This window comes from Pleurodeles waltl, chromosome 9 (genome assembly GCF_031143425.1).
Source record: "Pleurodeles waltl isolate 20211129_DDA chromosome 9, aPleWal1.hap1.20221129, whole genome shotgun sequence".
Lineage (NCBI taxonomy): Eukaryota > Metazoa > Chordata > Amphibia > Caudata > Salamandridae > Pleurodeles > Pleurodeles waltl.
Window position 1 is genome coordinate 311,037,635 of NC_090448.1, and position 17,401 is coordinate 311,055,035.

Below are 17,401 nucleotides of genomic sequence, written 5' to 3' on the forward strand. Positions count from 1 at the left end.
GAGTGAAATGGGGCGGTAGTTGGCACAGTAACGGTGGTTCCCTTCCCGGTTTTGGAATGAGGGAAATATGCACTCTAATAAATTCACTTCAGAGAAAAACCATGGTCACTGCTTCCTGCAGCATGGCGGTAAGGAGTTTAGTCACTGGTAGGGTTTCAGAATTTCAGAGGGGAAATCATCCTCCCCAGGTATCTTGCCTGTGGATAAGGATTTGATGGCTTCGGTGCCTACTCCTTTGAAATGACCAACCCTAGATCCTCTATATCGCTTGCTGGGAGAGTGGGGAGTCAGAGGTTGAACATGAACGCTTGTTCTCGAGAGGTGTCACCTTGGCAATCTGTTGCGTAATGTGCCATACAAAAGGTGGAGAATTCCTGAAAAATGTCTGGAGGATGTTTCGGGATGGTGCCAAAAGCCATTCAGATGGCCGCGATTGCCAGCTGTGCTTCCCTCTCTTTCAATTGCAGCGCCAGGAGACGCCCTACTTTTTTGCCATATTCTGGTATTCTGTCTGATGTGGGACAGCGCCTTTTCAGCCACCAATGTGTATATACTCAGAAACTCGAGTTTCTTTGTCATAAGAGTTTGCTGGCAGTCCTGGGTAGGATAATCTTGATTTTTTTCCTAGGAGGGCTTGTACATCCCTTTCCAACGCTGTCCTCTCAGCAGCAGCCGTGGCACGTGCATTTCGCGTAAGCATACCTTCCCTACTGTCTATAAGAGTTGCTTGGAAGTTGCAGTTGGTTCATTGACTGCTAGGTAATTATTGAAAAGGGTCTTCTGTCTGGTTTTCTCCTCTGGGTAATAAAGTTGTGAAGTGTTCAATTGCCACATGTAGGATCTGGGCAGAGTCAATTGTAAATTCAGGGTGAGAGCAAAGGGAACATGGTCTGAGACTGCCCCTATGTTTATGTGCCATGCCCTAGTCAGCAGCAGTACAGCAGCGTTTGCCAGGGAGAAGTCTAACAAAAACTCTATGCCGTGGGCAAGTGAGAGGTAAGTATATTCTCGGTCAGAAGGATGCAGTAGGTGCCACACATCATGCAGCACTTAGTTGTCTGTCAAGTCTGAAAGCACAGTCCAACAACTGTTGTGTCTCACATTCAACCTACCTGCTTTGTCTAACAAAGGATCAAGGATCAGGTTCCAGTCACCATCAATGCTGAGTTGATGGGAGCCAAATTCCACCAGCAACCTCTGAAGATTGGTTAACTATGGGCACTTCATACCCACAGGGCATACACTGAACCGACGACCAAGATCGTCATCCATGCAAACATGTAGTGTCCGTGGTCATCCGACCACATTTTCATAACCCAAACCGGAAGTTGCTTATGAAATAAAATGTCTACTCTGTTCTTCCTAGGGGTGGATGCCAGGAGGAGTTGGATACCAGGAGGCTGCTTATCAGATCCTGTTGAAAAGAGGATTTTACTCAATTGCATTGATGTTTCGCCCATTCCTCATACGTTTCTTGGATAAGGACAATATCTGTTTTTTTAAACCTAAAAAGCCTACTGTCTTTTTGGGTCATTTAATTTATATTGAGGGACCCCAGAGTCGGATGCGCAGCATGATGTTGCAGCATAGTGAATTATCTGGCGTGGAGTAGAAGGGGGATAAGGAGTAGATCACCACAAGCGACTGCCACTCCAAAAAAGCGAGTGAAGAAAACCATTCAGGTCAGGGAGGGATTAAAGTCTGAGAAGGCCTCTGCTCATCAGGTGGTGGATGGAAGTCACAGTTTGTGAGGCAATCTGGATTTGTCCCTGTCATGCTGATGGTCCAACTAAGAGTCTGTGTCCAAGTCCCTGTTCCTTAAGGGTGTCTTGTAAGGGGTACCTGTGGTGGAAGAGAAAGAGGCAGGGAGACATTCATGTTTTATTGCCTTTTGGTGCTGATGTCTTTCAGCCAAAGCTTCAAGTCAGCGGGTTCCCAGAACTCCTTGAGTGTACCATTAACAGTCATCAGCATGGTGGCCAGTTTCAGCTGTCTAAATCAGAGCTCCAGTTTCTGAAGCACTGGATGCAGTGCCAGAAAGATTTTCAGTAGTATGTGTGTTTCGTATGAGTAGTGTACTGAGAAGGTGACCCAATTGCTGTTATAGGAGTATGGCCATGTTTGATGGCTTCAGAAAGGATCATTCTCCCTTGCTGGTGGCAAAGAAGACAGGCAATGATGGGATATGGCCCTGAAGAGACAATAAGGATTGGGAGGCAGTGCGATGCGCTTGACCAAACAACAGTGGAAATTAAAAGGTCAATCCCAACAGTTGTGAAAGGAAGGACTGGCGGAACTGTGGACATCCGGTGTGTCAGCTGATTCTGAGACCCCAAAGATATGAGCATTATTTTGGTGACTATGATCTTCCAAGTCTGTCAACTTCTCCTGCATGTTCTAGAGTTCAGTGTTCCATGTCATGGTTTCTGTCACCCGCACATCAACATAATCAACTTTCTGTTCCGTGGTATCCAGACGACGTCACAAGTGGCCTTTCAGTAGCTTAAGTTCCATGTTTGTTTATGTGGTGGCTGTTTGGTGGCTTGGGTAGCCTCTGCGAATGTAAGCTGAAGTGTTGCTTTGCCCATAGCCATAGGTACTGTGAGTCACTGAAGCATTGGAAGAATATGAGAGTCCAGGGTCCCGCGATGTCGAGAGACGGAAAGGGTGCCACTCAGCAGGCCATCAAAGCAGTGGGGAATTGCAAGCTCCTACTAAGAGGGTCAGGATCAGTCCTCCCTGATGGAGGAGAGGTTAATAGCGCCCAGAAGTCAGTCCTCAGCAGAGTCAGCAGGCATCAAGAAGCTATCAGCACCAGAGGGGGTGGCACATGTGAGGCAGCTTGCTGGCAGTCATCACCCAATAGCACCAGCACCTCCTGGGGCGATCCAGGCAAAAATGGCGGCCATTCGCCAATCCAGTACTTACTTACGATCAACCGGGTTGTCTTAAATAAGGTGCGCCAGAGAGGAGTGCCAGCAATGTTCCAGCTAAACAGGTGACCCCACTGCAGGCCCTGTCAGTTGCCACATAGATCGGGGGATCGCAGAGGAACAGGCTCATGCAGCGGCTTGCCAGCTAACTTGCACTGGTAGCACCACGTCTCGGAGGCCAGAGGAGTTGCTGCGAAAAGATACCGGTGGTGGCTTGCTGGGCGGTGTTCACTGGCAGCACCCGGGCCATCAAGCAGTGGCAGGAGATACGGAGGAGCCGCATAAGACAAGAAAGTTGAGACCAAGGCTGTGAATTCCAGTGGGAAGCTGTGCTGGTCTTCAAAGCACGGGCTGACCCACATATGCCACATCCAGGCTCCCCTCTCGGATCCAGAAGTCAACAGGGCATTCTGGGAGCACAAGAAACATCAGGAGGGCCACCACCGCCCGGGCCGAATAAAATTGCTGTGTGGAACAGAAGGCTCAGGAGCTTCACAGAGGCATGTTGTTCGTGGCATAGCTCCACCTTCTTCATTCACATTTTGATCCGCCACTACAGGACACAACATGGGGCAATAGGTCAGTCTACTTCAGCCACTGGCTAATATCAGTTTGAGCGACAGCATTTAGCCCTTATGCAAGGAGCACATCCGTACACAAGGTAGTTCCTGGAGAGTGCCTAAGTTTTTGTTTTTACTTTATTATTACTTTAGTGTTGCCTTTGTTTGTGGAGCCTGATGTGATAGCATGACGCTTTCCACCAGCAGTGCCATTTACACACAAGGAACCTTCCAGCTTTATCAATTCCTGTTGCCTGCCATTGCTGTTATAAATTCCTTTTTAAGTGGCCTGTTGATCTGACAACTGCTTTTTCACAACATATTAGTGGCTCACATGAACTCTGAATATAAGCTCAGTAGGGAGCTATTTCTTTACAAACCTGTCATTCTTCTTTCTTTACTTCCTGCTTCCTTTCCTTCTCTCCTTTCTTACTTTTGCATTTCCTTCCTTCTTTCTTTCTTTCCTTTCTCTTCCCTTCCTTCATTTCCCATTTTCTTTTTTCCTTTCCTGTATCTCTCTTTCTTTCTTTACTTCTTCTTTGCTTGCTTCGGAGCCGTCCTTAAATTGTCCTCTTGCCAGCCCTGATTGGTCAATTTAAAGGCTGTGTGGCGAATGCAGGGCAGATTTTTCGCAACCCTTCTATCCCTTTTGTCTCCTTTGCTGCATTTTCTGCCCACAACCACACTTCTGGCCAATCCTCTCTCTGTTCACTGCCTCTTGGACCGGACCACTGAAATCATGCTCTTGCTATCTACTCCCTTTGAGTGTATATCTGCTGTGCCTGGCTCTCTCCTGGCTTACTCCTCCGGCCCATAAGGCGCTCTAGAAGGCCTTGCCTTCATTAATATGGAACTTGAAAGGGTGTTAGTAAATTGGGGACTTGTTTCTCTGATGGCTGGCTGTGGTTCAGCTCGAGGTCCTCTTGGAACCTCAAGTCCAGAACAGGGCAAGCTTTCATGTGGCCTCTGCCTGTCCCTCACACCAACTTCACGTGCCTAGAATTAAAGAAAAAGCACTAGCATTTGATGTAAAAAGGAGAGACAAAGAAATTCCCATTTGAGTAACCATGTTACACAAAGTGAAACCAGAAAATCTACGTCCTTGATTCCATGCGTATTCAAACTCTGTTATCCTAGGCAAATGATTTTGTTATATCCATTATCAGATATGAGAGCACCTTCACATATGTAAGTTCGGAATCTGCTCCGCAAAATCCTCGTGTTTGATTCAGAAGACTAATGTTGCTCCAAATATTATTTACAATCTTGGACACATGTAGGTATACAAGACAACTCACTTGCCTCTTAGTTCACTAACGGCAGCGTCATCAAGGTGGTGGGGGAGGCAGGAATGTTTCTAAGTTCATTTTTACAAACTATGATTTCTGTTAAGCTGAAACACTTTCGCTTTTTAAAAAAAAAAAACATTTATTTAATTTTGAAGAGACACCCACAATTTTACACGACGATTTATATGGGATATCTTCTCATGGCTCTGTAGGCGCATGGACTCTCAGAGCCAAGCTAGACCGCTGGCTCGGCTATCCCTGTAAACTTGCTGGCTCGCCCACCTTTAGCTCAGCTTTCTAGTTCCACGAGCATCTGCACCAAGGCACAATGTGAAGACATAAGAGTTTGTAGATGATATTGGGCAATGCTTTGAGTGGGCAGGTACTGTCCGGTACTGAGTACCTGCACTTCTTTAATTTGAAGGAGAGAGTACCTGCACTTCTCAGCACTGTTGCAATACATTATAATGGATGATTACCGGCACTTCTCAGGAGAAATAAGGTACTCTAATTAAAGAGTACCTGCACTTCTGTATTTCCATTTAAAGCACTGGGTATAAACACTCCCTTTTGTCTTCAGACAAACCGCATGCTGGTTACTTACCATGTGCACACAATGAATGCTTCCTTGCTCGTTATCCCTAAAGATACCTCGGCTCCGCCCAGGAGTCAGGACTTCATTTGTACTCGTGTTTTGTGGTTTGTCTGCAGCGAGCGCATCCCATGGCCATGGCAGTTCCAAGATTACCTGCTCGGTAACTTTATCTTCCTCTGGCGCCACATTTAATCACATGGGCCCAGTCCTTCCCTCCTCTAGACAGCCACCAGCATCGAGACAGCGTTTAACTGCAGGGAAGCTATTCCGGGCCCAAGCAGACTGCTTTTAACATGCCTCCCTTTTCTACGTGGACCTGCATGGTTTCTAGCCATACCTGGCTCAGTGCTGCTCTCTGCCGTGCTAGCCCTGTATTAAATTCCTTTCCTACTATCCTTGCCAAATTCTGATGGTACAATGCAAAGAGGCATAGTCATTGTGTCATGGGCACTAGTGCAAGGAAGGATATGGGCCCCCATGACCGCTGTTTGAAGTCTGAAATACAGCAATAATCAGGGTTTAGTGGCCCCCTCTGGTCCCCGGTGCAACTGCACCTGCTGCACCACTGGAAGCTATGCCCCTGACATTGCCACATACGTTCTCCATGCTTTCCGTCAAGCAATAGGCTGTGATGTAACTTGTTTCACATACTATCTCAAGATTCAGAAGTACTCCTATCCGCACAGAACCAATAGCATAGCCTCTGGTGATGACCATGGTAAATTTCTACTCACACTGCTCAATGCAGATGGCACTCTCAAACTACTGCCGGGGGCATCACAGGGCCTTCTATAAGGGCATACATTCTGACACGCTATCCGCGCACTTCAGTCTCAGTGAGGGAAGCCAGGGAGGCATAGGTGGTCATATGGCGATATTCAGTTTCACTTATGCACTGGCTTAGTGGTGGGGCTGAGTGAGACTCCCTTCAGAGTGCGGGGCCAGTGATATGGGAATCAGTGAGAACCCACAGATCTGTGTGAGGCCACAGCTAGGAAATCCGTGACACTGCAGACAGAGGGAGTGAGTGACCCATGGGTGCAGAGTGAAACCAGCGTTTAGAGAATCCGTGCGACCCTATCGCAGTCATAGGCTTATCAAGTGTGTCTTGGGCCTCAGTGAAAGCTGGGGAAACAGGCCTCCTGGCTGCATAGTAAAACAGATCAAGCAATCAGTGTTCAATGGCCTGTAGGACCAGGGGTCGGTGGAAATAAACACATCTGAAGTATGAGCGGGGCAGGTCAGTTTTCTGAGATGAGATTTTATTGGATTATATGGTGATGCATAAATAGGCATGTACACCGAAGGTTGCCACACCGCAGGGTTCATAGAGGACCACCGTCACCAGGCAACCGCCTCTTCGCCGCCTCGACTGACATGCTGACTATCATTAGTCTCCAGCTTTCTCCTCGCCCCCTCGACATATTTGTCCCCTTTGTGCCCCAGGCCCGTGATCGGGCTGGAAACAAAGATGATCAAACCAGCTCCAAACCGCACGAGACCCAGAGGAGAATGGGGCCGTTGGGTGGCTGCATAGCCCATCCCGCTTTAAAAGAAGCCGCCTAACCCGCAGCTTCAGGGAAAAAGACAGATTCAAGAAGTAGACAATCCGGCCATGCCCAGCCCCCTTACATTCACAGTGCGGACTACAAACCCGTCTGAGTTGTACCAGGGAGAGGCCCGCCAGGCGCAGACACTTGTCCCATGAAAGGCCCAGAGCGGTGATGGTTTCTCATCGAAGGGCCTCTCGAGGGGCTGGACTGTGGCCAGGCGGCCGGGTGGCGGCGGCGCGCCGCGGCTTGGGAACGCCTTGGCAGGGGTGCCGAGGTCAGTGACCCCAGCAGGCGACTACATTCCTGCCCTGAGAAAATGCCATTGCCACGGCTACGGGCACTGGGAGCCGGGCCGCCGCCTCGTGTTCACTCGGAGCTGGAAGAATGAAAAGGGACACCGGGCTTTGGCGCCCATGCCACAGCGCGCGCCCACATCGGAGCTGCTGACGACCACCTTACGGGAAATTTGCAGATATCCCGACAGGCTTGCTCCTCAGGAAAAAGGCTGGGTTGAGGAAAAGTCACTCGTAAATGGCTACCGTTTCCCGCAGCCAAATACATGTGGACTGGTTTTTTTACGCCCCTGTCTTCATCTCAAAACGGTAAAAAAAAAGTTTTGAATTTCATCTAGTTGTGCTGCAGCTTCATACCCGAATGTGGAGCATGGACCACACTCTTGGATGGGTAGCACTTGCACGCTACATTGTTGGGGGCGGCTTGACTGGTGAAGTGTTGTATTTTGTGAGCCTGCGGATAAAAAATCGAAGTGATGTGTGAGGGAACAGAAAGAAAATCAAGCATTGGCAATGCCAATAGGTCTCACATTTGTGAGAGTTCGAGCTATTGGTGTTGTAAATGACAACGTCTTTTACCCATATGTTTTGTTTTGAATTGGAGCGGATGTATATGGTGTGGAAAGGACTTAAGTGGTTGGATTGGAATTGTTAGTTGTGGAATTGAGTGGGGTGGAATTGTGTGGGGTAGAATTGTGAGGTGTGGAGTGGATTTGTGCAGTGGAATTATGTGGCATGGTGGATAGACAGGGGTGAGAGCTGCGCAGAATAAATAAGAAGACGTAGAGGGATAGGTAGTTTGTGCACAAACTGCTGAATGAACTCCAGACAGAGGAGCAGAAAGAGTATATGAGAAAGACAGACTTAGTATGGGAGGAGAGCAATATAATAGAAAGAATTATACCCAAAGGACGGACAAAGGGGGACAAAGAAAAAGGAACAAGAGAGAGAGAAAGAGCAAGAAAATATGTGTGTGTGTGCTTGAAAGAGAGAGGTAAAGGAAGCTAGAGGGAGAATGAGTGAAACAGAGAGGGGACAAACTCGGTGTCATCATTTAAAATGGCAGCAGCGTTACAGTCATGTAACTATGAATTAGGGCTGGCCTCTATGTAGTGACTGTGTGCTGCGGCAGAAAAAACAGACTGATGTGGTAGCCTTTATCGGCCATCAATATATACATTGGTCCTCGTGTTAGGAAGTCAGGATTGCCCTGTAACCAAATCATTTAGAAAAAAAACATCTTGTGCCACACAGGCTTGAAAGAAATAACTTTGCTGTGCTTACGGTTTGTATGTGTCTTACGTTATGGGAGCTGGCTAAGTTTGAACAAGAGCATTAGTAAACAAACAAAGGTATGCCAAGCGCAGGAGACGGAACAACCTAAATACATCTTCTTGTGCATTGGATAAAAGTGCAAAGGGGGCCATTTCATTGAAATGCAGGCTTAGTTTAATTGCAGCTTGCACATCTCCGATCTTTCACCATGCATGCATCACCCGAGGTTGTAAAATCCAGGAATTTATTGTTTCTGATGTAGATTGTTCAAGTGTATTTTTATCATGAAAAAATCATCAGAGAAGATTAATTTTGAAGTGTTTGCTTCGCTCCTATTGTATTCTTATGATTCCTCTGCTTTTATGTGGTGCATTCTTTTTCACCACCAAGTAGTGCAAAAACAAATTTTATTATTGTCAGTTACCGTAAAGAGAGCTATTAAAAAACACAATATATCGAAAATACTTTCTCCACACCGCATCACTTACTACACGTGTATGAAAGCATGCTTCAGAGAATAGGTGTGGCTTTGTATTTACATTGAAAAGTTGTGCTGGTTCAGAAAGATGTTTTCTGTTGTGTAGGATAGTGTTATAAGTAGTGCTTAGACTGGACTTTTAGTAGGCTGCATAAATCGGTCCCCGCAAGTAAGACATCTCCAGATACCGCTTCCAACGTAGGAATAAGCCAACATCAACATTTGTTTTTGTTGTCTTCTTTTAACCTACATTGCTCTGCAAGATTACCCACAAGATGACAAACCACAAGCCGTTCCCCAGTGGAATAATACTTAACTGTGTCCAGGGTTTCTTTGTTTTGCCCCACTTAAACAAAGAGAGCAATACTTTTTGAAAAACGCTTGAAACATGTTCCAGCCCACATAATGACATTAGTTTATTACTAAATGTGAGCAGCTACTGTGGGAACCGGGTTCGAGTCTATGCATCGGTTTCCCCCTGCCTACCAAAACCCCCAATTTAAGTACATGTCAGGCGTTAACAAATAAATCAATGGCTAAACAGAAACAAAATGCAGAATTCCCTACAAGTAATTAGCAGCACCAACCGAACTCCCATTGGTGAACGGGCAGAAACCAAATGAAACAAGCAACAACGAAGAAAAGAGACGGCCTCGTCATGACGTAAATTACATCATCGCGCATGACGTGCAGCGGCCATTTTGAATTGGGGGAATATACTTTAAATATTGTAACGGTAGCAATTTTCTCTACGCATCGGCAGTGCGTAAGAAAATTGATTGTACCGGGGAGGCAGGGGGCAGAAACAGGCGCCCTCATAAAACAGCCTCTAACATTTGACCTTGGTCTTTAAATGCACAGCACATGTAACCAGAGAAGAACATGATTTAGAGCCCTGTTAACAAAAACAGACTGGAGCCACTGGAAACATCCAGCGCTCTGGTCAAATTCTATTAGCTTCAGAAAAAAGTAGTCCCCAGGCACATGATACATTGGTACAAGTGGAAGGGTACAAGTACTGGGGCCATGCTCCAGGGGAGTGTACAACTGTGGAAAAGGTAGCACGAAGAGCAAGGACTGACCACTAGCAAGCAAGGATTTTTAAGGAGACTGAAAAAAAACAATGAAAAAGCATACAGCCCGCAAAGAAGTATAGAAGTATATACTAAAGTATATACAAGAGGTCTCGAAAGCTCGACCTAAAAAGAGAGAGAGAGATAAACACATGTGCAGGTACTGTAAACAGCATGACCCTAGCCCATGACGTAATGTGATGCTGTGTGTGTGTGTGTGTGTGTGTGTGCTCATCAAAAAAGTGGGCAATCAGAGAAGGCCCAGTAGTCCATAGGGCAATATTGCACAGCAAAGAAGCTGTCAAATTAATAAAATAATGAAAAAGGGGAAAGAATGGGTGTTGATGACATAAGCAGTTGTTTATTTTTTAAAGGCAGGGATCATTTCTACTTCTGTAGAAATACATCTCATGAATGAAGAAAAGAGTTGTAGCGCAATCAAGGTCAAGAACGTCAGCAGAAGCTACTCAAACATTAAAAAAGACCCTCACTCCACCTTCTCCTGCTGGTCTGAAGGAAGCAAAAACTTTGAACATGAGCAATGACCCTTGCTTCAAAGGTGGATGAGCACCAGTTAACCTACTTGCTCAGCGGTTGTGACAGTGGCAGAAAATGTACCTGAGGCATTTGAAGACTAAGTGGCCAAACAATATGGTGAAGCTATGCTAGGAGCACGTGTCTTCAGACCACACATAAGAGAGGTGAAAGATGTTGCAGCTATTTTCTACGCTCCCCAAAACCTAGATGTTTAGACCTGAACAGTAGAATAACCCCTGATTAAAAAGCAATCAGACTTTTGTTAAAGAGAATAATGAACATTTGTTCACTGCATTTTAAATTCAGGATAACAGAAGAGTGGCACAAAGTTTATAAAACATGCATGTTAATAGCATATTGGGTATTCGTGAAAACGCGCCAGAACATAATTTTATGTACAACTGAACTATAAGAATGTTGCATTCTTATACTGACTCATCTGCTCGATTCAATTTTGCTTTGGTTTATTGTTTAGCTGTCGTCTCATCCTAAGGATGCCTCATAGTGCAGATCGGGCAATAGGGCTGGACAGGAAGGTCCAGATAGAGGAAATGAGGAAGGATCCTTGTTGATGGAGCGCTCCACTTCAAAACTCTTGTCTACCACTAGACTAAGAACTAATGCATTGTGGGTCGCAGGTCTTAGGATCATGTTTGCAGGACGGAAGTGAGAAGAGGTATGAGGGACAGGGGAGGGTGATAATGAACATATACTGGAGGGTTGCAGAAGAGGGCACGGGGTAAAAGTGAGGGGACAAACAGAATGTATCATCCTTAGAGAATTCAACCAATCAAGGTTTAAAGTTTGCAGATCTCAGTATATGCTTACCAGTAAATTTCTTACAAAAAGAATTATTAAGAACGTGTGAATTAACTCAATTTTTTTTTTTTTTTTATGTGTCACTTTCGGAGGAGGGACAAATAAGGAGGGCGAAATGAGTGTCAGCACCTCCAAATGTGTGTCATTTCACTTGCCTTCTAATAATACAGCCTAAGCTACCTTCCCTGATCATCCACCTCATGACAGCTGTCAGTCCTAGGGTAGGAGAGGCTTCCGCAGAGCAGGTCTCTAAACAGCCACCGGGCCGGGGGTCTGTACCAGTTTGCACGCACTATGTAAGGAAGAGGCGGGTGGTAGGAGCGATCACTCCCAGGCCAAGCCTCAACTCCTGCTCTAGCTCTCCCTCCCCCACTCTCCCCTCTCAGTTCTCCCTCCCAACGGCTGTCCCCCTCTCCCAGGTCTTCTTTTGTTCTTCCTGATTTCACACACAGCCTGCCGCTGCTCCCTTCAGTCCGCCCAGAAGAGACCGCTTGCCCCTTTAAATCGCACGCACAGATTGCTCGGAAAGTCAGCGCGGATTGTACCAACTACGACCTTTGCAGGGGGAGGTGGAGTTCTGCCGCCTTCCAGCTCATGAATCTGCGTCCGAGCTGTCGCCCAGATTTCAGAACTCAACCCGTCTGCAGCGTGCGAGGGTAGAAGCAGCTGATGAGACCTCAGTGGTGCGTGTAGAGGGGGGTTTCCTTGGCAAAAGAGTCCCTCATCCCCCCTTCCTTCTCCGCAGGTGTTCGCGCCATTCCAACCTCAGAGTTTTATTTAAAGGAGAATCCAGGCAACTGGGCTCCGGCTTGGCAGCGTGTTTTGCACCTTTGGAGGAGCCCGGCGCCTCTGCTGGATGCCCCACCGGGCACCGTGGGTATGAGGATGAGCCCCAAGTCAGGTGAGTTCCAGGCGAGTTACACATCTGTAGCAATGTCCTCCGGCGAGGGAAGCCCGGCTTTAAGGAAGCGGAGCTGTGTGAAAGGCTTATTGCTATGGGTCAGGGCAGCGAAACACTCCTGCAACAGGTCAGGGAAAGCAGCAGACTATTCTCAGAGTTAATCTCGGAAAGCTGCAGTGCTGGGGCACAACACCCCCTTCTTCCCTAGCGTGCGTCGAGAGACGGAGAACTATTCCATGCACATGAATTTAGCGAGGATGCACTAGCCCCTGCCGCTGGTCGCGATGTGGGTATTTAACGACGTACAGGGAGGCAGAAGTGATTTTCATCCAGTATCAAAAAGTACCCCCTCTTTGTAAAAATTCCCCCCTCCCCCATTCTCCCACCCCCCCGTGCCCTTAGTCCACCTGGGTACATTTCCGTCTCGGAAAGGGGCTGTCCGCAGTATTTCACGCTAGATCTCAAAACCAAACAACACATCTCCTGGCAAAGCGGATTTTCTAATCCATTTATTCTTGTTGGTAGAGGAATGTTGGTTGGGAAAAAGTTTTTTTTCCCCGTTTTTTGGACGCAGTGGAGACCAGGGATGTATTCTTACCTTGGCGCGTAGTGGCGCTTCCGACCTTCATTTCCTTGGCTGCTGGCTGAAGGGGCTCCGTGCTCCGTGCTGTGGGGACTGGTGAAACGTCTGGCCTGATGCATTCCACCTCTAAAACCAAATGGAAGTCAATAGATGTGTGATATGCCCAGCAAAGTTCTGAGGATCTACGTTTTAAAGATATTGTGAGTTGGGAGTCAAAACCTGGGAATGATATGAGGCGCTCAAAAGATATATGAAATGATTACAAATGACTCCTATGCCAGTTTAAGAATAGCTGCGAGTCTTTAAATCTGTATCCAGTTTAATATGTGGAAGTCTTTGGCTTCGTTTCTCTTGTTTTGGGAGGTATTTTAGTTATTCTGGACTAAAAAAGAGTTAACTAATGCTTTGATAATGGCCCTGTTGAAGTCATTTATAGATACTCGGTAGAGATGTTTGTACCTTGGCAAAGTCTGTTGGATAGGTTTTTCAGATACTCTGAGGGTGTAAGAGATATTTTCATAACAAGTCTCCCGTAGTCACTAATTCTCTAGGGATGTTACTATGCTGGCTATGCTCTTATAATATGCCTTCTATAGGTTGCCGGGCTGTGCAAAATCTAGATCAGGGATTTGAAGATGGCTACTAGATTCCTGTTGACTCTTGGGATCTGAAGAGAATTATAACAATATTTTGCAATGCAATAGGTCTTGCATTTTCTCGAGTTAAAGCTGTTAGCGTTGTAAATTCCTAACTGGACCTTTCTTGCCACATAAGTTGAAAACAAAAAGTAAAACAGTTGATTTAAGTGAGCCATTTCAAAGTGCCATGGCCATCATGAGCATGCAGGAGAGAAAGAAAAATAAATTTGCTCTCAGTCAAACGTATCGGGAATTGTACAATTATCCATGTAACAGGGTATGTGTCCAAGGCGGTAACAAAACCGCCCCAAGGAGGGACAAACAAAGTATTTACCAATGATGATAAAGGACTTTTGAAAGGCAAGCCCACGAACGAGTGAAAGTAATGGGCGTGCAGTGGGCGTGGTTCAAAGCCCACAATACTTACAACAGGTCAAAGTGCTTGCACGTTCGACCTAAAAAAAGACTTCCAAAGATTGGAGATGTTTGTACCAAATCATGGTCTTCTAAATGACTTTTACAGCTTAAGAGCCTATGGAGATATTTTCTTATTACAAGACTTGTGTAAACGGTATGGCTGTGTGGAGGTCATCTCATAACAGACGCTGCTTTGGAGAGATATTTATATCTTGTATGTAGTATCATAAGATGACTTGACAGATGCTAGTGCTTTGGAGGGAAATTGTCCTAACTGATGTTGGGACTTTGGAGAGATGTTTGTACCTCCTCCAAGGCAGTACAACAAGGCTTCTGTATATACTTAGTCTTATAGATTCTCATAAAAGGACTCTGAGAATGTGGAATGATGTTGTATCTTGGCCATAGTCTTACAGCTTAATTTATATGGGTTCTTGGGCTGTGGGGAGGATTACATTTTATGAGTTTTGTAGATACTTAAGCTCTGGAATATATTATCATAGGATTTCTGTAGAACCTAAGCTGTGGAGACACTTTGTACTTTGGCTCTAGTCTTACAGCATGACTTCTGTAGTTGCCGAGGCTGTGAAGGGATGACCACCCTTGAACAAGGTCTTATAACTTGATTTGAGTGGAATCTGGGGGCTGTGGTAGAGATGCTCACATAAGCATGCTTGAGGAGACTATGTTGATGTGAAAGGATGTTGGATAACAAGACTACTACAGATGCTCTAGCTTTGTAAGTATTTTCTTATATGGGTAGGTTGACCACCACCCTCTGTCGCTTTCCGCCTACAAATTATTGATTTAATGTGTGTTCGTCAAATTAGTTTAATGGAAGCAAAACTAGGCTGCAATACCCAGAATGAATTAAGTTAACTGGACAGATCAGGATTAAAACCAGTATCCATTATAACCGGGAGGGAGGTGGGCACCATATTTAAGGGTCACATTCTTGATACAGGAATTACCACTATGTAGTGCGACAAAGGGAAATTGTTCTTATGGCTGTAGTGTTTCTCTGTGAAAGGGATCCTAACACACTTCTCGGTGTATGTGTGGTAAAATAAAAACAAAACATGGATCACTCTGACACGCAAACAAAAGTTGCAGTTAAAATCTACACACCACGGTGCCCTTTTGTAATCAGTCCCAGGTTCAATGTTATTTTCTGTTATTATGAACTTGTAAATGTAAACCATGCCTCGTGCATCTTTAAAACTGCTTCAAAGTGCAGGACATCTCTCCTAGTAACTGGATGGGGGCAGGGAAGGCATTCCCCAGAAGCTGCAATACCGAGTAACGCTGCCTAAGTCGACCTTTTGACATATAGCTTTGATTCTTTATCTGCTCCCTCGATCTCACATGTCTACCCCACATGAAAATCTATTTTTGATTGATTTTCGTTGCAGAGTGATCTTTTCTACTTAATAAAAGCGAAAGGACAAAGTCTGTGTCAGATGACTTCTGTCAGAGGCCTGCAGTTTAGCCACAAACTAATGAATTCAAAATCTGGATCTGTTTTCTCGTTTGCCCCTTCTGTGTATTTTTGCTGGAGGTCTGGAATACATTTGACTGTTAAACTTTCCTCCAGAGCTAGTGTGGTACTTTCTAAGGCTTCCTGTTGGGAGTCAAGGTATGTGCAGTAAATTTTGTGTTGGCGTAGGACGATCGCGATATTGCACTCCCTCCATCGGTCCCCGAGTCGAGTTCTTTATATTTATTTTTTAATATCCGTTTTAAATTTGTATTTTTCTCCATTTGGAGATGTTGGCTGCCAACTCGACCCGTGTGAAGAGGGTTACGTTAAATTAAAAGTGGTTCTTTGCTAAAAAGTAGATGTGGGCAAGTCCCTGAAGGCTCAAACCTGCTGACTGGCTCCGCCTGCCTCGACTCGAGTCCTCTAGACCCATTGAGTCCAATACGAACCGAATGGGGGCAAGGACTGACCCTAAAGCATAGGCAGCAGCGACGAGGAGAGACAAAGCAGTAGAGAATGGACAGGGGTTCGAAGGAGGCAGGGCAGAGGGGTAAAGGTTCACGTGAGGAGGAAAGGGCGCAAAATGTGGCATAGAAAGTGGTCTAAAATGGGAAAGGAGAGAAAGAACAAGGGGTTGAGGGACATGCAATGGGAGAGGGGAAAGACTGCAACAGGCCGATGTGAAAGGCAACAAGGGCTGGACACGATTCCATATTGTAACATGGCACTGATTGCACAGTGGGCCTATCAGGGGCACCAGTCTGTCACAGCGTGCTCACAACCACCAGTGGATTCATCCGCTGCTGCCCCCCCAACCCCCTCGCACCCCTCCTACTCACAGAAGGACCATACCACCTAGCTGGGCTGTCACCACATGACAATGATTTTCATGTGTCAGCTTGTGCTCTGGCGCTTGAATTGTCTGAACCTCCCATACCCACAAAGAAGTCAAGACTGGATTTTTAAATCACACAAAACTGTGGATTGTGTGACTTGTGAATTTACTTATATTAAAAGTAGGTGACTACAAGTACCAGCTCTCAGTGGATTGATACAAATCCAGGGCTCTATTCAGGGCCACTGGAATTATGCAATTTTGTGGCTATGATGTTTTCGGCTTATTTATAGATTTGCTACTTTTAGCCCATAAACCATCATCTTCTCCGTAATCTTCAGATTTAAAGAAAATCATATTTTGTTTCTAGTGCAAATGGATCAAAAGCTTTAAAAAGTGCGCGACTCGTGTTGCGGAGCAGTGGAACGCCCTATGTAGAGGTTGACTGCTCATCTTCCAGTTTCTTATCACTGTGTTGGTACCTTACCTGGTTCTAATGAGGTGAAACATTTGCGCAGACAGTGGTAACATGCGAAAACAAGCATTAGCAATGCAGTGGGTCTTGCGTTTGCTCAACTTAGAGCTATTAGCATTGTAAACTCCTAACCGGACTTTTCTTTCCACATAAATTGAAAAGTAAAAGTTTCACATAAGCAAGCCGACGGCCGCCATCAGCGCAAAGCAGACTCACAAACAGAAATAAAAGCTACCAGTGAAACCTATTGGCAAAAGTGCAATTATCTATGTAACCGGCAAAAGTGCAATTACCTATGTAACAGGATCGATGTCAGCAAAGCGCACGACTACTGCCCAGCGAGATTGCACTGCGAAATATAGAGAGAAGGTAGTCCAGAAACCAAAGGGAAAACATCGAGCCTCGTATGTTTTCAGTAGTGGCCCGATGCTCTGGAGGAGGGCTAAACACTGGAAAAGGCATGACGTATGCATATCTTTCACTAATGAAAGCAAGCAGATTTTAAAAGGCAAGCCCACGAACCAATGAAAGTGACTGACGTGACATGGGCGTGGTTAGAAGCCCAAGAGAGATTACAAGAGGGGATGGAGCGCTTTGCGCTTGCCCCGAAAAAGAGAAAATTATAAAGTAATACTATCACAAAATGTGCTATATTAGGTCACATAGT

General features: G+C 45.8%; 1 protein-coding gene across 3 annotated transcripts in view; it reads left to right on the plus strand.

Moving 5' to 3' along the window:
- HYAL2 (hyaluronidase 2) overlaps positions 1 to 17,401 on the plus strand; it is a 68,144-nt gene that overhangs the window by 14,690 nt on the left and 36,053 nt on the right. The window contains exon 1 of one of the 3 annotated variants that reach the window (XM_069206807.1): positions 7,115 to 7,532. The exons of 1 other annotated variant lie outside the window; for it this stretch is intronic. In XM_069206807.1, coding sequence (XP_069062908.1) covers positions 7,344 to 7,532 — 189 coding nt within the window. In that variant the 5' untranslated portion in view covers positions 7,115 to 7,343. Of the gene's footprint in view, positions 1 to 7,114; positions 7,533 to 11,976; positions 12,307 to 17,401 lie in introns of those variants that run through there. One more of the 3 variants, XM_069206805.1, reaches the window with a different exon arrangement.